The 25975-nt window shown below is 39.6% G+C and overlaps 2 protein-coding genes across 4 annotated transcripts; both read right to left on the reverse strand.

Annotated features, from left to right (window-relative positions):
• Positions 1-6540: 6540 nt before the first annotated feature.
• macc1 (MET transcriptional regulator MACC1) lies at positions 6541-13172 on the reverse strand. 2 transcript variants are annotated; one of them, XM_069696183.1, is made up of 5 exons: positions 13138-13172; positions 11412-11534; positions 9265-11315; positions 8822-9010; positions 6541-8741 (listed from the first exon to the last, which is right to left on the reverse strand). In XM_069696183.1, the coding sequence occupies exons 2-5, from the start codon at positions 11524-11526 to the stop codon at positions 8538-8540; spliced, it is 2559 nt and encodes an 852-aa protein (XP_069552284.1). In that variant the 5' UTR covers positions 11527-11534; positions 13138-13172; the 3' UTR covers positions 6541-8537. The 2 variants fall into 2 exon arrangements, with proteins under 2 accessions (XP_069552284.1, XP_069552286.1); XM_069696185.1 differs by lacking the exon at positions 13138-13172 and adding an exon at positions 13044-13114.
• A 6639-nt stretch (positions 13173-19811) lies between these two features.
• On the reverse strand, positions 19812-22748 carry sp8b (sp8 transcription factor b). Of its 2 annotated transcripts, none has more exons than XM_069695543.1 (2): positions 22691-22748; positions 19812-22243 (listed from the first exon to the last, which is right to left on the reverse strand). In XM_069695543.1, exons 1-2 carry the CDS (start codon positions 22709-22711, stop codon positions 20906-20908), a joined length of 1359 nt encoding a protein of 452 aa, XP_069551644.1. In that variant the 5' UTR covers positions 22712-22748; the 3' UTR covers positions 19812-20905. The 2 variants fall into 2 exon arrangements, with proteins under 2 accessions (XP_069551644.1, XP_069551643.1); XM_069695542.1 differs by lacking the exon at positions 22691-22748 and adding an exon at positions 22417-22574.
• Between the last annotated feature and the right edge of the window lie 3227 nt (positions 22749-25975).

Raw genomic sequence — 25975 nt, forward strand, 5'->3', positions numbered from 1 at the left:
ATAGATAGATAGATAGATAGATAGATAGATAGATAGATAGAGAGAGAGAGAGAGAGAGAGAGAGAGATAGATAGATAGATAGATAGATAGATAGATAGATAGATAGATAGAGATAGATAGATAGATAGATAGATAGATAGATAGATAGAGATAGATAGATAGATAGATAGATAGATAGATAGATAGATAGATAGATAGATAGATAGATAGATAGATAGATAGATAGATAGATAGATAGATAGATAGATAGATAGATAGATAGATAGATAGATAGATAGATAGATAGATAGATAGATAGAGAGATAGAGAGATAGAGAGGTATTTACCCTTTCCACAATCTCTTTATCAGGATCCCTTTTTCAACCCATATACCACAAATAAATTCAAAGACTGAGGTAGTACCAACACCAACTCTCTCCTCCGAACCGCAGCTGTGTTCCCATCTCCCCCAGATTTCTGCTCACCTCTGCTCCTCCCAGTGTGTCAGTTAGAGGCGACCTCCTCCTCCTCCTTCTTCAGTCAGACCAATCTGTCAGGACACAATAGGCTACCTCTCCAGCTATGTTGTTTTTGGAATGGGAACCCTTCAGCCCTGCTTGTTCTCCCCCTCAGTTGACAGAAATAAGCCGAGAAGACACTCTCCTTTGATGGATTTATCGCCCCCTCCCTTATCTCAGCTGACTGTAGATTTTATGTTTTGTTTTTTCGGTCTCACTATGTTGTTTACTTTAACATTAATGTGGAAGTTGTGCAATCACGGCCACCGAGCTCTTCTCAAGATGTGACGTTTTCAGACCAGACTTTCGTTTCGTTCGTCACATATTGGCTCTTTTCTCCACAGTAGATGACCAACAGAGCTGTCATGGCAGAGTGAAGGTGGACTGTCTGAGCTGTATCCTAACACTGAGTGGTTGAGTCTGTCAAAGACATTACTGCTTGTTGTGAAGTGTAGGCACCTGCAGCTTATGGCTGCTCTCACCATCTGCTGAAAATTCTTAAAGTAAGAGCAGGGAATGAGTCTATAATACAAGCGGCAGTGCTTGTGGTGATGTTGGGAACTCTACAGTGGTGGAAAGCAGCTAAGTGCAATGTTGAAATAATTTTTGCCACTGTATAATTCTAGTTTATTATATTTCTGCTCCAACATATTCATTTAATGGCTATTGTTACTTTCACGATTACAATCCTTGTCATATATCAGGTGCACTCAGAATTGCAATAACCTAAAGGTGCAACACAAGCAAAGTTTGATAGATTGATTAATGTTAGTAGTTAGCGGTTACACCAAACTGTAATCCGATCTTTTCAAATTTAAATATACGTTTGAGTTCAGAAAAACAGCAACCAGCTGCAACAATAAAATATCACTGCTCCTTTTACCCATAATTATTAATGATCTAATAATAGGAACCATTTTCCTGCTGAAGAAGTTCTTTTGTTTTGAAGTACATTTTGCAGATAATGCTTCTGTACTCGTGATTTTGAATGCACGACATTTACATGAATAAAAGTGCTCATTAATTTAATTAAGTAAATTACCACCACTGGTACTCTTAAAGCATTTAGGGTAATACTATACATAATCTAAGAGTGGATAATGACAGTTACTAAAGAGAACAACTTCAGATTTGATTGGATCCTTATTAGAGCTTATCTCGTAATAATGGTGCCCCTTTTAAGAAATAAAAAACATTGCCAGAGTTTTAGTAGTGAAGTGTTCATTATCTAAATGTTGTGCTGCAGTCCTGCACATTCCCATGTCTCCTTTTCAGCTCTCCTCCATCTGGTTTTTAGATTATTGACGGACTGGGAGTGTCATGGTTGGTACATTAGACCTGTCAGCAGACGCACTCTTTGCACCTCCTCCACACTATCATGGTACACCTGATGAAACGTCTTACTGCGAGATAGCATGTGATCACATCAACACAAATAAATCTGTACTAACACGGGGGAACTGGAGAAACTCTCTGCCATCATTCCACTGAAGGCAATGTAACCTCGGTAAATCAAGGACTTTGTTGTGACCTTAGGTGCAGATGCGACTGTTTAGGAAAACATGCTGGGCTTATTTGTGTCTTCTAATTTTCCTTAATCTTTATCGCAATGTTCTGCCATGACGAAACTCGGTTTGTGTGAGGTTGGTTGATGGAAAAAGTGAGAGTGAGAGCAAAGCGAGGTGTCCAAGGATGTGGATGAGGTGATTACTCACAAAGCTGCTCTGAACGCTGCCAAACACTTCAGGTTGTTTTTTTTTTTCTTCTCTATGAGTCATTTGGTTATAGAGCTTCCTCCTTCCCACTGGTGGTCATGGGAAGAGTCTGTTAGTCAGAAGAAAGGCATTGATCTGTGGGCAACAATCGACACTTCATAACATTTTTCTGCTAAAACTGGAAACTACAAACCTTTACAGGTACGCAGAACTACAACTGTCTCAAAATTTTTGGTGATTGGGATTTTCAAACAGGAAGAAAATCAACCAGAATCCAGAATTTATTTCAACAATCTGGATCCCGAATTTTTTTTTTTTAAATTTTGGACATTGTTTGTTTAAATTTAATTGATCCAAAAGTTCAGTTTAAAAAAAAAGAAAGAAGCTGTTTCAGTGCAGACAGCTGATTTGTACCTTATATTACTGTTAAACCTAAATCGAGTCAATACAATCCTGACTTTCAGCCAGAATTTAACTGTTGGTGTTGTGGTCGTGTTTCCTTCTCTTAATATATGTAGTGCAACTATGGTGCTGGTTGCTGTGGTCGCAGCATTTAATCCTTCACTGAGCGACTAAAACACCAGTGATAAATGATGTGCAGCCACAGAAACTGTAAACCCATGTTTTTTTTCTGACTTTTTCTAATTGCTGAACTTTCTCCTCTTTCACATCATCTATTACCAAATTATTATAGTCGAATCTGAAAGTGGTGGAAGGTGGAAGACGGTGGGGTGATGCAGTGTGTGTGTGTGTGTGGGGGGGGGGGGGAAGAGACACCACCACTACCTTTGCAGCATGCATAAATCACCAGGCTAATAAATTGAAAGCTAAATGACTTCTTGCCCTCTACATATATCACGGAGGCAAACCAAACGAAGCCTTATATACCCTGGAGGACAGAGGAATGCTTCTGTTCATAACAGTGATTTGTGGATGGCTCCCGTGGCTGTTGCTTCAGAAATCAGAGTCAAACTGTTTGGACTCTGAGCATTCTTACAACTAGCAGGTTTACATATATCAGATGGATATCAGTTGAAATAAAAACGATTAAATTTTTTTTGCAAATAATACAAAATGTTTCCAGCTCTGCTGTATCGTTCACCTTTGACAAGACACAAATATACTTTTTATATCTACCAAATACTTTTTGACAACAACTATCGTCAAATTTTCAAACAACATATAGACAATATAGTGTAATAATGCAACATTGTTCACACTTTATTTGTTTCTCTTTCACATTTTTGCAGAGTTCAAGGAAACCATAGTTTTTTGTTATTGATATGTGAAATTTCCTCAATTTTAAAGTTTTTCAATAAATTGAAGACTGTTGAAGATGTCCCACGCTTACTGTAAACACCAATTCAAACAACAACCCATACAAACATGTTTGGAGCCACTGAAACACACATACCGGCAGACACAGGCTAACCCCTCCACACACGCACTTAAATGTCAGAGGTCAGCAATTAGGTTCAACCATGTGCCATTTGGAATTGTTCAATGAAGGGACAACATAGATTTACTAGCATGGTTGAGGCAGAAATCTACTGTGTGTTATTTGTTAGAGTATTTTATTTCATGTTAAGGTTTTTGTTGAAGGCAGATACAATTTTTCCAATGGTAGGCGGGGACTAACAGAGATATAATATTTTTGAGATGCACATTAATGGCAAATATTAAATGTTACAGTCATATTTAATGGAGTTCATTCAAGCTTTGTGTAAACTTTGTGATGCGAACTGCACTTCAACCCCTTAGTCATCCCAAGCTGTATTCATCATTTTCTTGTGTATATAGTTTGTGTGTGTTTGTATTTATTCATTGGTCTTACTTTTTTTTTTCTTCTAAAAAATGATTTTATTGTATACGTATTTGTAATTTTTCCTTTTGTGTGCACTTTTTTTCCCCCTTAACTGTGTTTCTATGCTGCTGTGACGAGTAAATGTCCACAATGGGATTAAGAAAGTCTAAAGTTTAAAGTTTAAGTCTAAGTCTATTGTACGGCCTAATATTTTTGCAATTCCACAGGCCTCTTTTTTCCCACCACTTTATATGCTACGTGAGGCATGTTTAAACATGTTAGTTGTGGTTTGTACTCATTTGTTAATCGATATTTTCAAACATACATTCATTGTTTTCTCTTTGTTCCACTCATCTGAAAAGTTTTCCGTATCCTTGTAGCACATTAATGCCCAAAGGCAACAAACCAATATCTGGAGAGGGATTTTTTAACTTTTCTTTAATGCTGAAAATGGTATCAAAAATAAACCTTCGTGCAATAGAGGGTTACGTTATTTATTTATGAAAAATACATTGTTTGAAATTACATCAGACCAAACACAAATGAACAGCTGAGGACTAGCACTGAAACCACCCTGCTCTCAATACAATGGCGCCACCTACTGGACTGAAAACGTCGGGCTCTGTGACGTTTAAGGATGAATTTTAAGTATAACGGTGTAAAAAAAAAAGTGTGCCATGTAGACTGAAACCATTTTTAAGTCTGCATAGTAAGAATGATTTAATATTCAAAATAACTATGAATCCAGAGGCCATCACAGCAAAAGCAATGTGTCAATAGTGAGTTCATTACAGTTGTGATAATAGGAAACATGCTGTGAGCCATCATAGGAAAGGAAAACGGAACTGTACCTGAAACAGTCAAGTTAAAACAGGCAGCATCATCTGTGCATCATTAAAGTTGATGTTGAAAAGAGCAATGCAGTAATAGAGTTATGGATAGAGAAGAAACAACAATTTCAACTTTATATTTCCTCTAAGAAATAGGATTTTATTATTCGGCTGTTTTTTAATTTCGAATGTTAAATTTAGAAGCAGGACTTGCTGTCGGTTCAGATTTGGCAGTAGTATGAGTGACAGGGACAACTTACTATGTTAAATGTCGTGTTTTACTTTTGTAGTTTGGTTTTCCTGTTTTATTTTGTAATCACCCCCCCCCCCCCCCCCCCGACGCCTGTATTTTAGTGAATTTACTTCCTGCTTCTGTGTCTTTTCCCACCAATTTTCAATCCCACCAGTGTATCTATAAACTCCTGCCTCCCCTCCTGTTTGTCATTTGTCATTGCCTTGTCAGGTGACAGCACCGGTTTCCCGCCCTCTTTCCAAGCTTCTTTTCCTGTGGACTTCAGGTTTTTGCATTTTTGCCAGCTCCCTGTGTTTTTGTAACAGTGTATCAGTGTTTGTAAGTAAAGCTCACTTTTGTTTCTTCTTTCCACCTCCTGTGTGCTGTGTTCAGGTCCTCTCCATTTATGAAAATATGACAGTTCATGTTTTGATGTCTAATGAGGAACTTGGTTGACTGAGAGCTGAGTGAAACGACAGCAGTCTGGAAAAGCCCTGGATGAGTTCATGACTCCCTGTTTTGATGAGACTGAGATCTGTCCGTCCCAGTTTCAGAGAAGTTGCAAACATGAAAAGCCTCTTAACAGGCAACAATATTAATATAATTAAACTGTTATCTCCGCTCTCACACTGCTGCTATAAAAGGCTCCCAAAACAAAAGTGGTCACATTTCATCAGTCACAAAGTTTAACACCTCACTGCATCTGAAAAATGAGGCCTTAGAAAGGCAGAGGCCATTTTAAAATGACATGCCTCACAGTTTTTATTTCCTTTACTGTAACACTGTCAGTATATTACACCATTTATTGTTCCCACGTACACACGTGCATAAGGACAGTAAATACTCACATTTATTTTATAAGAATAAAACATCTGTCAGTATCTTCACATTATGGTCATTATCTAGTGTGTTAGCAGCTACAGGAATCATGTTTAGTATGGATGTTTTATTATAACTCCTTTTATTTCTTATCTTTGGTAAACCATATGTTTAAACCAGAGAATCAAGTAAATAATCTGACAGAGAATCTTCTCTCTGAGCTAACCCTCAGCTATAATGACAGAACAGTGAACCATTGTCCTGTTTCCTAATGAAGGATGGAGTGAGCACAGACCAGAGCTCCACAAAGACCAGCGGCACTTCAGCTTCCTAGTCTTATATGACCAATATAAATGTGGCAAATTTAAATTGTGCTTTTCAATATTTGAAACTAAAGTGTATTTGTGTAATTTGTCTCTGGAGTCGGTGAGTTACAGTTATAGTTTGGACATTCTTTAGCCTGCATATTTTACTGCTGCTCTTCATATGTGGAGGCGTATTTTTTTTTTTTTAAATTTTGGAAAAAAATGTCCCACCATAATTCTTTTCAACAAGTATAATATGTATAATATTAAATCAGTTGATGATGCAGTTTCCTGATTTTACTAACTGAAAACAGACCACAAACCGTTGACCTGTAAAATATTTTTTATTTGACGTATAGTTAATATTTAATTTCACTGATTTTGTCCTAGATGTTCCTTGTAACTTAAGTTGTACTTAATTGCCCTATTCTGTTTCAACAACAACAAAAAATGCTTTAACTTCATTCAATCCCCGTCACCTTGGAAATTTGATTTACTTTTCCTGCGGTGCCTTTAGTGAGCCAAAGTAGTCAGTTCAGCAATCTGTGCTCTGTTTGAAGGAGAGCCAGCTCACAATACTCTCGGTTGAAACTAGCTTAAATAAACAGTGCAGGGAAAAGTAAACAGTCAAGAGAAAATCAATGGAAAACACTTCAGGCATAAGTCACTGGTTTAAATGGTGTGATTCATCTTTACTACAATTGTAGGGAAAAATGCAAAATCAACCACATAAGCGGTTACTGTGAGTGTCTAGTCAGTCGCTAGTATTTAAGAATACTGTAAGGCAAACTGATCGAACGAAATAGTGTTACATTTTATATTTATTCATATCTCATGCAACACATTTACACATACGTGTTAAATCTGAAAATTCAGACTGAAGGCGCTGCGTACTATACATGGCACCAAACTGAGGTTTCCATTCAATAATAAAAACATTATATAACGCAATGAATGTGTAATGATTACATTGTATACTTTATTAAATGACCTGTTTTGTGCATAATCTAAAACATTACAGTATAAAAATAGCACAAATATTTAAGAAAACACCTGTTTATGACACATGTAGCTTTGTTAACACTTAACGAGAAGAGACTGACGTGAAACCTGTCATGAACATGGGAGTCTTTATGCAGATTATGACTGTTTTTATCAGTATTAGTCATTTAGGTTCAGTATTTTTTTTTTTTTTTTTTTTTTACAGCAAAGTTAACCTTGTTTGAGATGTCTGTGTTATGACAACTTGACATTAACCAAGACAACATAACCTGTCAATTTTCTGATGACAACTAACCCTTAGCTTAACTGTTAAACCTAACTATTTTTAATGAATATTTTCTTTGACATCAGCATCAGTGGGACAAGTTAGAGTTGCATGTTTTTAACCGGTTGTTTCACCTTTTCATTAAATTTGACCTAATTGACTAAATGACTCAGTCATACACATTCATAAGGAGTGGTTCATGTTCATGACAGGTGTTGTGTCAGTCTTATGAACATCCTTTAAGTGTTACTGTAGCCTTAGTGGATTTCTTTTCTATTGTCAAATTTCACTTTGGTAGAACATTTTCAGTTTCACCACACAAACCTCAACGGATAATAAAGATTAATGGACTGTCAGCACTGCAACCCTGGAGATTTTTTTTTAGAAACAATGTTCACATTCATCATTTTCCTGACTGGCCATTGAACTACTTACAGTTTGTTAGAGAAATAAAGGTAGAAAATTCACTGATACAAACATTCAATGGAGCCATAAAGATCCTGATAAATACAGTCATTGATTTGAATAACGTAATTTAAGAAAAATAATTAAATCTGCTCCTTTGAAAAGGTGTAGGAACAGCACATGTACTGGGAATATGATTGATGATGATAAGAATAATCTGTGTTGTGTAGTATTAGCTTTCTGTTAAAACATAAAGGAATAAAAGATTAAAACAATTGTCAACATACACCAGATGTGATAATTGATACCCAGGACAGCTGATGTCAGTCAGGTATTACTGACCTCATAAACATGAGACTGGAAATGTTCTACCGAAATGAAAATGTATTTGAAGGCTATAACATATTTTCACAGACAGTTTTCCTTAACAGCTCACTGATTGTGAGAAAGGTAGTGCATGTTCCTGATTGAACTTTATTAAAAACGTCTTCTAATGCGTTGTGTACAACTTGAGCATCGAGTCATGCAAGAAGAGCTGTCAGACAACAGAGAAAGCAATATAAGATGATAATTCAAACCTTAAGACTTAAGACCAAAATCGTCATTCTGTTGTTCCATTTGCAGAAAGGCTGTCTCTGTCGCCGGGGTGAGTTTGTAAATGTTTCAGGGTTTTGGGTGAATCGAGGCTCGAAAGATATCGAGGCAGTTCACCGTGATGAGCGCACCAGTCAGGTGCCTCCACTGTCTGGTGGCCGGGTTTTTCATTTTGTCCAGGACCAGGTGCAGATCCTGGATCATGTCCTTGTAACTGTCTCCATAACGCAGACTCCAGGAGTGCAGGAAGTCATAGGCAGGCTTCCACATCGACTGAAACACAACAGCACATATTGATTAGACGTGTAATGAAATTCACGATCCGTATCACCAACAGTACATGTATTACTGACCTGGGGACTGACTTCACCGCTCTTCCCTCGATGTGGCGCCTCATAGCCGGCTATCTGAGCACTGCTGAGTTTTCCCGTCTTTTCTGCCAACTCCCGCCATCGAATTCCCAGCTCCACAGCGGTGGACAGAATAACTGTGTTCTGAATGACCTGGGCTACAAGATTCACAGAGTCCATCTTCAGCAGGCCCTTCATAATGAAAATAAGTACACAAATTAGCTGTAACAAAAGCATGGAAAGCATACAGAGACTTAGGCAGAGGAGAGAGGCTTTTAAATTGGCATGAATATTTACAGGGTCATGTTTGTGTCCATTGCTTTGTGAGGTTGTAGTCCTGGATGTTTCCACAGTAAGAACCCCCTTTAAATAGTTACTAACCCTGTTCTTTCAATAATGTGATTTCATTATATTTAAAAATGCATCTTTTTTTTTCTTCTACTTACCACCATGAGTTCATGCAGGAACTTCTTCCTGTTCCTCTCAGTGTGGCAGTCCTCCTTGAGCTTCTCCAGAACGCAGGCCACCTTATCGCCCTCAGTTTCGGCATACCTCCTGGTGATTGTGTCCAGAGACAGGTTTCTGTACCCTAAAGCGTCTGCAAAACTTCTCCAGCTGGTTATGTGTTCGGTGACCAGCGTCTGGATGGCAGAGTACATGTAAGTGAGCTTCTTGAAGGGCAGTGTCATGCTGTCCAAGAGAACCTCTGTGCTGATTTGAATGCCGGTGAAGTCCATCACCTGGTCTCTGGTTATGAGTTTGATGTTTTTGCAGTGAACCAAACCAGTCCTCCCTCGGAGGAAGCCGATATACCACCCCTTTACTTTTGAGTTACCCACTGACCTAACAGTCTCTCTAGAAAGGAGAGCCACTGTATCCCCCTTGAAGTACTCCAGCAGGTATTCTACACGTGGCTGACGGAGAACGGACTTCAGAGCTACACCGTACCAGTGCAGGTCCACGGGTCGGTCTGTGAATTGGGGTGAATCTGGAGTACTTTCCTCAGGAATGGGCACAGTTCGGGCCATTTCAACCCTCCTTTCTATCTGCCTCGGCGCTCGCTTTTCTGATCTGATGGGTGCTGCAGGAGGTGAAGGCACCAAGAAATGTGCAATAGTTGAAGTTTTTGATTCCTTGACTTGTATATCTAATTTAAAAGGAGTCATTTCGGTATTGCCAGAACAAGATAATGCAACTGGTAGGTGCAAAACTGTCCCTATTTTCAACTGACTTTGCCTCACTTCCTTCAGTTTGTCCTCAGGTTTGATTTTAAACATTGAGCCCGTGATGCCAACTCCCACATGCAGGTTGCTAGGCTGGTCCAGTTTAAACAAATGCTTTCCCCAAAGCTGCAGCACAAGCGGAGGCAGGTTCTTATTGCCTCTGCAGATATCTGAAAAGGGAAGCTTTGGTGGAACGTCCTCATGGCAGCAGACGACTATCACAACCTTGAATGACGGATGGATGTACCTGGGACCATAAAGGGCGACGGTGATTTGGCGGTCAAGGTAATCCCAGACTGATGTAGCAGGAGCCTGCAGCACCGAGGCCTCTGCGACGGCAATCACATAAAAATGTGTCTTGAGGTCTTGGAGCTTCATTTGCATCATGTTCTTGTAAATGTAACAATCCTTCATTTTGAGATAAGGCCCCTCCCTTTTGTTTGACATGAGTCCAAACACAGTGGTCATCACCTGACTTACAGTGTCCTCCTTCACCCCTCCTGACAGTTTCATCTCCAGAGACAGACACTCCTTAGTGTTGATGCTGCTGAGGACCACCTCGAGAAGTGGACTCATGGTTGTCATGTAGTTGTTGTTGAGTCCAGGAGGAGGATCTAGCATTGCTTTCAGTGTAACTTCCTGGACCTCTCCAGGTGGAACATGTCCTTTGGGGATATGGATGCTAATTTCGGACTCTGGTAGCTGCACTGAGCCGCCGCTGTGGCTGATCTTGCAGATAACTTGAAAGTTCGTGGCCTGGGTCTGAGCCCATCCGGGGCTCTGGCTCATCAGATTTAAGTCCAGGCACGAGCGGGTTAGCTGCCTGTGACTCAGCCAGGCCATCTTATAGGCCTCCCTGTCATCCTTAAGCCACTCAAAATCCGGGTTCAGCACCGGCCCCAGTGGTTTGAAGCTGTTGTCCCGTTTTGGCACCTTTCTCTCGAGATCGTCCAGGATGTCTGAAGCGCTCCTCCATCTCCCTGATCTGTTGCTGATTTTGTGTCTGTTATCCAAAAAGTTCCCCACGTTGCCTTCATCTGAAGATGTGCTGATGGCATCATCGTTACTAGTGTCAGGATGGTTTTTATTATCTTGTTTTACAGCTGATGTGTTGGAAATGTGTTTGTCTGTGCTGCTGTGTACAATGTCATCTAAGAAAGGGTTTGATCCGGACAGTTTGTTCCAAAAGGGATTTTGTGTCCGAGACGAATGTGAGACTTCTGGCTGTAACAGCAGCCACTCTGAGTTCTGTGTGATTCCTGAGACATAACCACCTGTGAAGAATGAGAGAAAGATTAAAATGTCTATTAATATTATCAGTTTTAAGATTCAGAGCACAGGCCGCCAAGGCTGGAAATTGAGAATTTTACCGTTCAGTTTGTCGCTGGTCGAAGCATTGTCACTCAGATCAATCAGTGTGCCCTCAGATTTACTTCGCATGAGACTCCCAACACGGCGGAATGACCCAACTTTTCCAGCTGCCATATTTTCATCTGTAAACAATTCAAGCTGTTGGTTTAATTTCTTACTTTTCGTTTTACTAGTCTATAAAAATCTTAAAATAATCCCTTACTCTACGTCAGGGCTATTCAAAGACGAGAGCAAGAGGGCCAGATAGGAAGATCACTGGGGGCTCTGGGGACGCATAGAATATTTTGTCAATTAATGGCTACAGATAACTCTTAATGTTAATAGATATATTGTACATGTAAGAAACTAATCGTGTGCATCAGTTTTAGTGTATCAATTTGTTATTGGATAACAAAATACAAGATGAACATAGTACAACAGTTTGGACCTGTTTATGATACTATCAAAATAATTCAAGCAGACACAATGTACTTATGGAAGTTCCGTATCCATATTTGTTAAAGGTGAAAACAGTGAAACACCAAACAAGCATCTTATTGGAGGCCATATCCAGCCCCCAGACCCTGCTTCTTATAGCCCTGCTTTGTTATTCCTTAAACAATACAAATAATGCCAAACTAATCAACAAAAAAATAATCAGCAGCATTTTGACAAGTAAGTAACTGTTAGAGAAAGAAAATGGCAACTATAGATTTTTTAACGTTTGCCATTTTTCTTTATCTATCAAAATAAACTGGTTAACTTTAGATTTGGATTCTTAGTGAAACAAAAATAATCTGAATATGTAAACTATAAACACGTGTAAACTAGGATGGGTATTTTACACTTCCAGATGATGAATCAATATTATAATAAGCAGAAGCATTGATTTACGAACACTTATCTATGCATATACATCGGTTTTAAGATGCTGTGACAGATTACAACAACCTACACAATAAAAGTCAGGCAAGTAAAGTTATTTTTGTGTCTCAAACATGTTTAGCTTTTGTTCAATGGGCCTCAGGGTTTCTGCGGTGCTTGCATGAAACTGTTCCAAACCAGGGAATAAAGCCTGAACTCTAAAGTCTGTCAGTTGTCTGTGTAAAATGACACTACCCATTCCAGACTTGTCACAGTGAGTCAGTCATTAATAATGTGGTTTCTTACACCAGTGCACAAAAACAGGTTGGTCTTGTCAAGCCTATGACACAGTAGTCGGTCCTCTTAGGGCTTCTTGCCATGATAAAAGTGCAGTGACATTGCTGACAGTCAAAATATCTGTTCTGACCAAACACTGCACGGTAGGCTCTCTGAGTGTACACTGTATTCATTTTCTTTATAGACCGCTCAACATGAACAGTGTTTACAGTAATCCTGTGGCTTTTATTTTCATCTTTAATCTGCCGAAAATGTTCTCGCACAATAATAATCCATACAGAGTAAGAAACACTTGGCAGCACAGATTCAGACATACAATCCCTCTCAGCTCCCAGCTTCATTCACCACAGCCGAGCAGCCACACGTCAGTAGCAGGTGGATACGGATTAGTTAGATATTCATATAGTATAGCCCAACTTCCTGATATCAAAATCGAGACAAAAAAAAAACCCCATCAACTACGTGTCAAAGAAAACAAAGTTTGATCTAACCGTCAGCATGAGATGTTTGTAGTTTTGCGTCGGCGCGTTGGCATTACAAAAAGACCAATCCACTATAATTTACTCCCTTTTCTTTGAAACTCACCTCCTCAGGTTACAGCCCTTTAACCCGGTTTCCTCTCGAGCACGGATCATTCAGGGACTGGAAATTTGAATTAAGACAGAAACCTCGGCGTAGGAGTGGCCTCTCATGGGCAGTAACTACACTACCCACAATGCAACGCTATGTTTACGCACGAGTCTGACCTGAAACTGAACGATAGCCACCTGTGGTTTCGACAGGAGGCAGAGTTTGGTGATAAGCATGTTTAAAAGGCGTCAAAAACGTGTTATCACAGAGGTTGTATCTACAAGGATACAGGCTCCGTTCACATAGTTGGTATTTAGCCGAAAGAAAATATTTTGACTACATGGTGTAAGGTGTCCCGGCATTGGTAAACTTTGGCAGCAGGAACAGGTGCTTATATTTTTGTTAATAAGCCGAAAAGAACAAAAGAAGTCCAATTGTGAAAAAGTTACTTGTTCTTTGTCTTGCTTGTTGAGTCATTTCATACTTTTTTTTTCAGTAATAGTTTGCTGGTTTTTATTGATTTTACTAAGTCACTTGAAAATGAACGTAAAGGTTAACAGAACTTAATCTCATCAAAGACAGGAGTCATGTGGTTTGACTGAACAGTTTTCTGTAATGAATGCCTGAATAGGGCCATAAACGAGACTACTTGATATTCATCCATACCTATAAAAGGAAAGCACTATTTGAGCTGCTCACAGCTTAACTCTGTAGTTCAACAACTACATGCCAAAGTGAATGAAAAGTTACAACTGCAAATATCCCTTTAGAAGAAGCTCACTCTTTATATTCCAGCTGTTACCGCTGCTGATGAATATCAGTGCTAAAGTTGAAACGTCCCTTTGGAGCTGTTTCAGTGGCTTCTGCATGAAGGTAAGCCCTTTCACCCACCAGAAGCACTCAAGGAATGCAACTAAGCACTGTTGAGTAGATTATAAATCTTTAAACAAATATGCTGTACCCTGGATGTTGGTGCCACACATAAACAGCTCCATCCAACAGAAGTGAAAATATGTTACCGAACCTTTCAAATTAATGTTGTATGTATTCACCTTTGTGTTTTTTTATTTTTTTTTATCAAACTATCCTCCTCCCAAGTATCCTGTACTGCATATGTGTGATGTTATCTGAATAACATTCACATTCCATCAGAACACAGTTGCAATAATTTCATGAACAGCACAGATAATTATGTATCCAGCATGGGAAACAGAAAACCGTAAGATCTGTGAACTCTGTCTGTGGATCTGTGAACAAACTCTGCTCCCCTGAGACTGTTTTGTAATATTAACAGGATGAGGCAGGTGGCATGATCTGGTTTTCTTATTGTCCATTATTATCCAACAGGAAAGACCAAAACCAACAATGAGTATGAAGCACTGTTTGTGCAACTAAAAGCCAGATGTATCTTATTCCTCTCTGCTACAAATATTTCTACCCGTGTGTGAGTAATGTTTGCTGAAAACTGCAGTGCCTTGCTGTTGTAGGAAATTGCTTATCCTTTTTTAAGCAGAGAAGTCAAAAAGTATGGACGGACTGTTGGTTTTAGTCTTTTCTTGATATTTGTTCACAAGCAGAAAAATATAGAACAATGCTTGACTCAACCTTTCTTGCAATAGGCTGTTTTTGCAAAAGACATTTTAAGTGTAAGAGAGGAAACAGCACAGGTTAAACAATAAAATGTAGCTGTTCCAGTTTAATCATAGTGGTATTTGATGCTTGTTGGCTCACTGCCACATTGTAATGAACACTGGGACACTTGCAGACTTTACACTGGTTAACAAAGATTTTTGTCCCATGTTCCTTTTGTATTTTTCCTGTGCTGACTCGAAATATATTTTCAGAATTTATTTTTCTCCTTTATCCCCAGTACACTCACATGAACATGGCTGAGCGGTACCAAGGAAAGAGGAGCCCCTTTCTGTTGGCCGAGACACGAAAGAGGGATTATCCTGAGGCCCAAAATAAGTGAAAATTGTACACTTGCAAGTAAGTTTGCACATATTTTCATTTTAACAACAACATTATTTATGAATAAGTAGTCTAAAGTTTGTCAGTTTTAAGATATGCCAAAACAGATTCAAAGTTGGAGTAAAAAGTACTATAAGGTCCACCTATTTTAGTTTGTGGGACAAAACAAAAAGTAAAAATGTTGTTGCTGAGTATTATTAATGTTACAGACCTTTTTCGCAGCAGATGCATTTGCTTATCATACAGTTTTTGTGCGTTTGTATTTGCATTGTGTTGTTGCACCAGTGCAAGAATGTATGTGGATGATGTTCACCAGAGTTCAGCATGGTGTTGATGGTTTTACAATATTTACAAATACATTTATTTGAATATGGCCTCTATTAAGTAAAAAGCGTTATATTCTGTTTCTTGCAGTTTAAGAGAATAAATTGTGTTTTCAGTTTTGATTTTAAATGAATGATTAATTAAAAACGAAATGTATTGTCATCAGGACTGATATAATTTTAATGTGAGAGGAATATTAAAGTAAATATAACAGAACATTTTATTTAAGAGTAAAAGATAGACAAGGTGTCTGACACTTTCATAATTGTGCCACATGGTGGAGCCATTTCTCTACAGTTCAACTGGTCAGACACGTTTTCATTCATAAACCCGAAAGTGACATTGTTTTTGTGTATTTTAGGTTTTTACCTGTTCAAATTTTTTTTTAAACAAATTTTCAGTTTATCCCAAAGCAAAATCTGTCATTCTGAAAGTTTTGGTGGACAGTGGTTGATTTTAAAAGGCCAAAATATAACGTAATATAATGTTTTTCTTCAACTATGAACTGGTGAAACACACCTGCAGGTTTAGAAAGGTATTCTGTCTCTGGTTGGACTGTATTAAAGATAACCATTAATGTGAACGTTTTTTTTTTTTAATGTTTTAGGCAAAGTTTAGGCTTTTGGTCAAAAACAACAACTTCACCAGGATGCTGACTCAGGTCTTCATCATAGATGGTCAGATAGTTTTCACCTTTTTGCTGTAATCTTTGTAGAAAACACCAGGACATTCACAGAAAACTTTGGCAGCATGAATTGTGATCATGACTTTTTTTTACGCTAAGTTTTGCAACATGAGTGAGTTTCAGCAGCCTCATGAATTTTTTAGGAAAAACAAGTTTTTTTTTGTCAGTCTTTTGTGGAAGATATTTTCATGTAGAAAACTAGTGTTCTTTGAATTGTAGTTAATGGACATTATATATTGACTTCTGCCGTGATGGCATTAAATCAGTGTTAAAAATCTGTTGAATCCCCCACTCATTCATCCGACAGGTGAAACACCACCTGCTGAAAGCATTGTATAAAGACAGAGTTACAGCAATTACTGCTAATTATTTTGACCGACCTCTGGACCTCGTCAAATTGCTCTTCCCAGGAGATTGGTTGGTTTGATGACAATTGCAGTGCGGTTGGTGGCTTTAACCACAAAATTGGCGCAGATGCATCACCGGTGAGAGGTGTTACGACAACGCTATGATTTACTGGTAGAACTAAAAAATATATATATATCTCGTACCAATAGCAGCTGGCATTTCCCTGAAGCCTCCTGTGATTCAGCTTAAAATGTATTAAGCAGAACAGAACCTGCACAAACATGCACATTGTATCTCGTCTGGAATAATATTATTTCTTTCCTGTTTTTTAGGTGACTGGATCAAAGCTGAACATGGCTGCCAACACTCGGTGTGCCCTGCCTGTAGCCGTTATTGTGGCCTTCATCCACAGTTGGCAGCTCACCCTCCTCATCCTGGCATGTGTGCACTTCCTGTGGCCAGGTCCATTCAAATGAGGCCAGCGGTGGGACATTCCTCTGAGGGACCAAGTGATGCCACGAGTCTGAGAAGGTGCTAATAATATGACAACACAGAAAAAAAAAAAATCAAAATCATTTAATATGAAAAGAGTCATGTCAGGGTGCACCCTGACATGACTCTTTTCATATTAAATGATTTTGATTTTTGCAGATTTTTTTTTGGCTGTTCACAGTATTTTTAGTCATCTGTTCAGACAAAACATTAAAACTATTGTTTTTTTACTTATAAATGTTCAAGGCCATTTTAAGTTATACATATACCAGTGTAGAGTAATATGGTCCCATGTTGGTGTCAAATCAATCCATGTTAATATCAGATTATAAAACATATTTCATGTTTAAAACTACCCACTAGGGTAATAGTGCCCACTGTAATGTCTTTAAAGTCAGTTCTTTGTTCACTTTTTCTTGGATTTAGAAAATCTTTATAGAATTAGAAAATCTAAAACAACTTCACCAGGATGCTGGCTCAGGTCGTCTAAAACTAAACCCCAAATAAGCCTGAATGAAACCTAGTTATCCTCATGCTAAAGAGGAATCGTGACTGCGTAACTAATTTCCCCCTACAGTCCACATCTGTTGTTCCTGCCTTGTTCCTACAAAACAAAATTCAGCAACACAAAATAATTACAGCTACAAAATCTTTCAGTTTATTCTCTGGCTGTATTTGTTTTGTGACTATTATAACTAAAGTAATTGAACGGGAGTTTAAACTCTGCCTTCTGCAGAGTGCATGGATGTGTAACCATGCTGCAGCCTTAGATGTCTCTAAAATCAGATCCCAGATGCTAAAGTGCACTCGTGACCCAGCAAAGGCAAAATATCTCAAGTCAAAGCAATGCTGTTTTTCTTGATTTCCCCTGAACTTGGCTTGGTTTGACTTCCTCCCTGACTGCACCACAGCTAAAACGATAGAGGAGAAGAGTGCTAAGCGAAGAGAGTAGAGAGGTAGCTGCAACCTCATTCTTCTATATGTGCATATGTGTCTGAACTTCTACTGTGAGTAACGGAGAAAGAAATCCAGGTGAATTTAAGGTAGATAAATGCTTATGGCATTATTTGGGGTCTTATTCAGAAACTCCAACCAAACATTTGGAAGCTGTGTGGGTGATGGACCAACAGTGAATATCCGTTGCTCTGATAAGTGCATGATGTGCTGCTAAATGAGGCGTCTGTCGTGAGTGTGATTACCTCAACTCTGATTTGCTTATCACCTCAAAAAGTATGATCAGAGAAACAGCAGAGTACATTTAACAGTTTGAGTGACGCATATCAAAGCCGGACCTGTAACACGTCGTCCAACAAGATGTGATTCAAGAGGAGCAGGTGGGTGAACCGGTGACATGTGATCCCTTTATGTTGTCCGTACTGATAAACATAATGCGGGAACACGGGCATCATGTGTTGATCTCTGCGGTCGTACTTACATAGTTCAGAATACTCTTTGTCTGACCTGAAATAACAAATAAATTGCTCAGGACGGATCAAGGCTGGTCTTTTAATTTACGCTAGATGGCGCTGTAAAGTTGTAAATGAAAGGCCGCCTAACAGAAGTTGGAAGACTTTGTAGGTTATTCCTTACTGAGAGCTGGAAAAAAGAAAACGCAATAAGTTATAATAATTAGTAATGCTGATGTTTTTGCAAAGGCTTCTCACATGGAAAACAGCCCCACTTCGTGCTTTTCATGTTTGTAACGCAGTTTAGAGGAGGAATGCGGTGTCTGTGCGAACAGTCATGTAAAATCGGCTGTGTGAATTTGATGCGTCAAACCTGGACCACATCAAAATAAACATACAAATAAATGGTATAAAATAATCTAAGCTTTGTTATCCTTCCAGCCGTAATGTCAGAAACATAAAATCCTGGCAACTAAATGTTAGTTCAAAGTATGTGTCCTCAGACAAGTGTTTCAGTCCAAATATTCACTGTTACAAAAGATAAATGAACATGAACAAATTTTTGAATACAGTTTTAGACATGTAGAACTTTCTAAGCTCGTACTGTTAGTCTTGATTTTTTTTTTAAATTTTTTTAATAGGCAAATATTTTTACGGAACCGAGATAAAGTTAAATTAAGCCCATCATATAAATTGCCCGTATTACATTTACAGACTACGTAGGCCTAATTTAATCACTGATTTGTGAACACGAAATCTACACTGCGCATTTATTAATACCATTTAAAATGAACAAAAAAAAAACCCCAGAGTGTTTTGGAATAATGTCCGCTGAGAGCAAGAAAGTGTGATTACAAAGAAAACAACTGGAAGACAATGTTTTCGTAATTTTAGGTAATGAAGAAACTATGAAAAAAGCAAAATAAATAGGCTTATAAAATATAAATAAAAAAAGCTAAACTGAAAATTACTGTATTTCCCTTTTAAAAATATGGTTCATTACGAGATATTTACCACACAGTAATTAACTCATAATAAGCGGAGGTTAAACACAGTTACGTTTTGTCCTCAGAGAAGTTTGACATTTTCATGCACAACTGGAAACTTGGACATAAAGCGAGGATGATGGATTTTACCCCAAATTTAAATTCTGAACACAGAGTTTTGTATAATTGAAATTTAAATGAATTTCTGGGTGAGGCCTTGAAGTTGCTGCAGGCCCTTTCTTTTACCACTCCTGCGTGAAAAGCTGTAAAAAAAAAAAAAAAAAAAAACAGGAGCCAAACGCGGAGATCATGACTCACAGTCTTTACAGTATTTCACATTAAAACACATATGTTCTAATTTAAAATAATAAATTGGAGGCAAAGTGTAATTTCAGACTTTCTTCCCTGTGTGGTACAACAAAAAAAAAGCCTTTTATCGACTCAACAATCAAACAAACTGAGTCGATCAACGTTCTTCTGAATTCAGACTGACTTTATTGAGTGGCTCCCATAAAAAGCCATTCTCGGCGAGAGAGAGAAAGAGAAGAAAAAAATATCATTGTAAAATTAAAATCACTTTACAACATGCTTACTTAAATTAAATGAACGGATAAACAGTAAATGATTTCCAAACCTTACAAATAAATTCAAAGTGCGCCTAATGATAGACCCCTAAATACAAGAAAACTCGTGGTTAAATATAACTCCCCACAATACATTTCATATCATTTCAAAGAAAAATCCAAGTACATATCCGTATATTTTTCAAATATTTACTAGAGTCCATATACAACTAGAAATACCTATACAAAATCGTCTCCTGGACAAATACATTGCTCACCTTTACATTGGGCAGTAATTACTCTAACCTACATTTCTCATTATATACAACACATTTCGCAGCCAAGTCGAGTATAAGTAACCTCGACTGGCCTATACTTACAAACTTGGCGCACACAGTGTAGGCTGTGGAGAGAATAGCAATACGTGATATCATCATCCAGCTGCTCTTCTGATGGGATCAGACAGATATATCATGAAAATCATCCCATCCCATATTTCACCATACTACACCACAGGTATTTGATCCTATCGAGCAGTCCATCCACAGTGGCTAAAATAATTTCTCCTGCTCGAAAATAAAGTGCCAGTGTTTGGTTTGAAACATCATGTATGGCAGCAGTAGCAGAACTTCTGCAGGCCCTACATTTCTGTCTTTTGCGTCTTGTGCACTGGGAATTGAAACATCAGGGGTATATTCGGGATCGGGCTGCAAAAAGTTTCACTTGTGCCCTGCTCCACGTGTGTCACACAATAACTTGATTACACTTTCACACCGCAGATGTATTAATGAGAAGTTCGGGATGGTACAACTAGGAAATTATGCAATTAGTAGTCTGAAACACTTTGAAAAAGTCAAAGAAACGTAGAGGCCTATTTTCTCATTAATGACAACAGTCAGGATGAAGCGTTTCGCATACACCAAAATGTATATCCACTTTCATGTCCACACAGAAAGTTCCGTCACAACACTTTGCTGTTTTACAGTTTTTACTTCACTGGAGGGAGTTTTAGAGGCCGTTTATGCCTACTCCCTGGGCTGACTCGGGTGGGTGCAACAGGTCGGGGGAATGGCATGGAGGGCTTCCCGGTGCGCTGTGCTCGCTGTCGGTGTCGCTCCCCCTTTTCCCTCCGCTGCCCCCGGAGCCAGAGCCGGCGGATCCCCCGGCGCTGTGAGTTTTTACATGTTTGCTCAGGTGATCGCTACGCATAAATCTCTTGTTGCACACCGGGCAAGCGAATCGTTTCTCTCCGGTGTGTGTGCGTAAATGTCGCTGAAGCTCGTCGGAACGCGTGAATCTCTTTCCGCAAAAGAGCCAGTTGCACACAAACGGCCTCTCGCCGGTGTGCCACCTCAAATGCGCCTTTAGGTGCGACGTTTTCCCGTAAACCTTCCCACAGCCGGGGATGTGACAGCTGTGGAGACCTTTTCTCCGGAGGCTGGCGCCTGCCGGTCCCAGTCTCTCTGCTTCCTGGCAGTTTGGACAGTCGCAGGTGGCTCTGCCCGAGTACCGCCGGGCAGATGACCTCGGGGACCCCGCTAAAGATGCAGGTGGACCCCCGGAGAGCATAGTCCCCCCAGCCCCGGTTAATGGAGAGGGACTCGTGTCCGGGTAAGAGGATAACACCGGCTTGAAACCGTCCATCAGGTGCTGGCCGGTTGTCAACAGGTGTGGAGAGGGACTTGTACTGAAAGCGGAGTGACTTAAACTCGAGTAATCAGAATTATATCCGCCTAGAGGAGAGTGCAAGGAGGTCTGGAGTCCACCAGAATGTAAGGACGTTTGTAGTGCTGCTCCATTAGAGTTTTGAACGTCAATCCATCCCGCTCCCACGTCCCACCACGCAGAAGCTCCGGTGGTACCGACCTCTCCAGTGGGAATACCGGGATGAGACGACTTGAACCAGGACTCGTAAGGATGCGCAACACTCATCCTCGGATAGATGCCCTGCAAACTGTCCACGGATGTGTGCACCTTTGAGATGAAAACCGGCTGGTGGCTGGACTCTTGAGAGCTGCTCGAAACGGAGGCTTGGAAAACAGAGTAATCGTTTCCGAAGTGTGAACCAGACGAGGTACCAGACGTGAGGGAAAAGGCACTGGATCCGGTGGAGCTGTTGGTGCCGAAAGAGTCCGAGATGCCCGATCCATTACGGGACACCCCGAAGCCGGACAGGCCGGATCCGAGGCTGCAGCTGCTCGCAGCGGCTCTTTTCCACGGGTGGAAGCCTTTTCCAAACGACGAGGAATTATCCGAAATTGTGGACGGTGAAGGGCTCGGACTCCCTATTTTGTTACATGTTGCAGCTAACATGGCTAAAGGAGTCGATCCTAACCTCGGCTCCTCCTGAAAGGACAAGAAAATCTGTAAGTAGCTGGTCAGTCTCACAGGTTAGTTCAAACAAATTTTACGCAGTAGTTCTGGTCGAAAGAGAAGGTTCAAGTAGGACATCTTTTTTTTTTTTTTTTCCAGTTACATGATTGATAAAATCATGACAGTAGATTATTACCACTTCCTACCTGGACGAACAGAAAGTAGACAAGTGAAATGCGACAGACGGCGCTTACAAATGCATGCCAAACCGGACACCAAGGAAAACATGCGTGTTTTGAGCACCAATTCAAACTTAAATCCCGTCCACAACGCCCAGACTTTCTCATACGAACCGCTTGCTGAAATTATAACCAACCCACTGGCTTTGCTGCTTACTTTGCGACCGCTCTAAGTTTAATCCCCCTCCGCAGGACAATGACAAGAACTAATTAAACCAGTAAGAAAGTCCTTTAGACTCACCCCTAGAAGTGAAGTTGCCATCACACAAAAACACTGCCCTCCTCAGAGGATCTTTTTATATTTATGAATCAGAGCACTGTTTTTTTAGAGGTGTGCAATACAATGATGTGTTCCGCCCATTCTTCCACAATTGTAGGCTCCTCTCCGGCTTTGAAGTGCCGCTGTGACACGGGCGACCAATCAGCGGCTCCGTCCCGCCGCACTGCCACATACTACCGTGAGGTCATCAATAGAGCGCCTCAGACAGCTCTTCACCCTCCTCCACCTCCCCCACCGCCCCCTCCATCATAAAAGACAGCGGAAGGAAGGTAAAGTTAAATGAGAGCGAATTAGGAAGGAGGAATTAGGGGGCTACTTATTGAAATTTTACAGAACATTACATTCCATAAATTTAAAGAAAGAGTGATGGCGACCTGTGCCAGCTGATATGGGATATTGGTAAATAAAAAAAAAGGGATGGTAAGTTATAGGTTTACGCCATCACCGCCTCCAGCAAAGCGCAACAGCCACCGTGGTACAGTAGAAATAAACGCGAACTCCTCTAACGGTTCATTTTCTATTTTCAGATGTTTTCAAGGCTCCTTACTTGAAGTGAGTTCACCTCAAAAAGTTTCAATTTAGTTATTTTCTTAAAATATAAATGTGCGTCAAAGTGGGTCAACTCCACTTTATCCTGTGCAGTAGCCTACTTTTTCTTACGTTTTTAAGTGTGTGTGTGTGTGTGTGTGTGTGTGTGTGTGTGTGTGTGTGTGTGTGTGTGTGTGTGTGTGTGTGTGTGTGTGTGTGTGTTCATCATAAAATAATTCTGGCTCCGGCATAATTCACCCCAGCGGGGTTTTGCATGTTTTAACTTCTTAAGAGTTAATATACACAAACTATTACACAAGATATAAAGGGTGCATTGTTCTGGCTGTGGACCTATATTGCACCGTCTCAAACTTTCACATTACTGTAATTGTGTTCAATTATCTTGACAGTTTTGATTAAAAGTGGTACCTGGTGCATTCCGGGGGAAGATTATTCATTTCATCACAGGCTATAATAGTGATGAAGAAGATGGGGGATCCATGTAGTTGCCTTTAGAACATTTTCTGCCTTAAAATTAGAAAATGTGGATTTGTTTTAGGGGTTATTAATATAGACAAAACGTTGGTGCAGCAGATTAACTGAAATTATTTATGAAGGTATGTGATTACGCCGTGTGTCAGGAGATATAATGATAAGATGGTTATATTGAATAGATTCGTCACTTTGACCATTTATAAAATCTATAGAGGAAACTCATGTTACATAATAATAAGTTGTAGGCAAAACGCGCGTTGAACCCTGGGATTATCTGTTGGAGCTATTAGCATGCAGTGTGCGCTGGAAGCATAAATTTCATTTGAATTTCAAATTTAATAACGCAGGAGGTTTTTAATCATCCGCAGTTTTATTTGTTTGATATTAACATGCTTATTGACCGGGTCTGTTGACCAGCTTGGTCATTACAGGACAGGGAAAAGTTAATTAAAACGACCAGGGATTATTCATCACATCATCTGCCTAACCCATGTCGCGTTCTTTATTACACAGCGTGATAGATGGACTATCTGATTAATTCGTGTGTTTCTAGGATTGGACAACAGCTTTTTGGATTTACGCTGCTTTACCTTCAGGTGTAAAAAAAAAAAAATGAAACAGCCAAAATGATTCACATGGCAGCGTGTAAAACACTGACGCAGTTGCAGCAACACCATACATGCAGTTATTTTTGTTACATCTTAATTATTTATCATACAGCATATGTATTATTTAGCTGCCAATATTTAGAAAAAAATTCTCGCAAATTTCTGAAATTAATTACACGGATATATTTTAACATCTGTCTCTGTTTTAAGTTGTGCAAAGGCTCGTGTTCAAACTAAAGGTGAAAAGCGCTATAGTGAAAATAAGCGACACGATGAATATCCCTTAAAATATTTATCACATTCATAAAAATATATCAAAGGAAAGATTTTAGAAAAACACCCAACCACACCCACACGCGCGCGCACACACCCATACGCACGCACACACACACACACACACACACACACACACACACACACACACACACACGCACGCACGCACGCACGCACGCACGCACACATTCACTTGGCTTATTGACGTTTGGAGATAATAAATAAACTGTAGTCTATAGATCTGTTTGCTGCACATTCATGATTTTTATTTTTTTGTCAAACTACCCAGTCACACTAGGAAATCCTACCGAGCTGCAAATATTGCGCTGCACTGTTTGAAGCGAATAAAATGTGACAAAATAATGAGGAGAAATAAAACTTACATACCGTGCTCCTCCGCTCCGCAGATTGACCCTCGACGTTTGCTCTCAGCAGAGTAGAACACATCTCCTGCTGCCGGTGAGATTGTCGACCATGCCAGATGAATGTTACTCTGGCAATTCAATTAGGAATAATTTGGGGAAAATTCCGCTGACCCATGTTCCCTCCGTATGTATCCAAACCCTTAACATGTAATTAGATATACAGACTTTGTTTAATTCAAAGTAATATTTCAGTATAAAACAATGAAACATTGGTAATTAGATTGATTTTACTCTGTATTATTTTTTTTTAAAGAGCATGGTCATTCATTATATTATGCGCAATAGTGATTTTTACGCTAAGGTATAGATGCAGCTTTAGGGGACGTGTTGGCCGCTGGTGACAAATTACCAAGTGATCATACCAGCAAGACTGATGTCAGAGGTCAGTGTGATAACTCCCCGACAGGAAACATCGAGTCGCTGAGGCCACAGAGGTACAATATATATTTAATCCACGTTATCTTCAAAATCAAATTGTCTAATGTGTTCTTGGGCCAACACTTCTCTAAAAAAAAAAAAAAAGTCTTTTGTTGCCTGTTGCGTTGAGCAAGACTCAGAGGGTCGGTCCTCGTTCATATGGTGTGCACAGGTTGTTCCTATCGCACGGCTGTAACTGTAAGCCGCATTGAACAGATGTCCCCATTGAAGGCTTTCTTCTCCTACACACATGGGCTATATTACCATCATGAAATCAAACTCAAAACCTGTCCCTTTCGCCACCATAATGACCGAGTTATTCTGGGCCGCTGAGCGCGAACAAAGTGTGTTCAATATTGCGTGCTCCAGAATCACTCTGCTTAGAGAACCGGGAGAAAGGAGTCAGGCCATAGATGCAGAACTATACTTTAATGTGGAGATTTACAAAGCAGCTCGATAGTCTGAAGGCCTTCCTATCACGGATTTCTCTGGAGGAAAAC

The sequence above is a fragment of the Brachyistius frenatus genome, unplaced genomic scaffold (assembly GCF_029030835.1).
Source record: "Brachyistius frenatus isolate BFR_SWC_R1_liver_20210118 unplaced genomic scaffold, ASM2903083v1 Contig_20, whole genome shotgun sequence".
Taxonomy (NCBI): domain Eukaryota; kingdom Metazoa; phylum Chordata; class Actinopteri; family Embiotocidae; genus Brachyistius; species Brachyistius frenatus.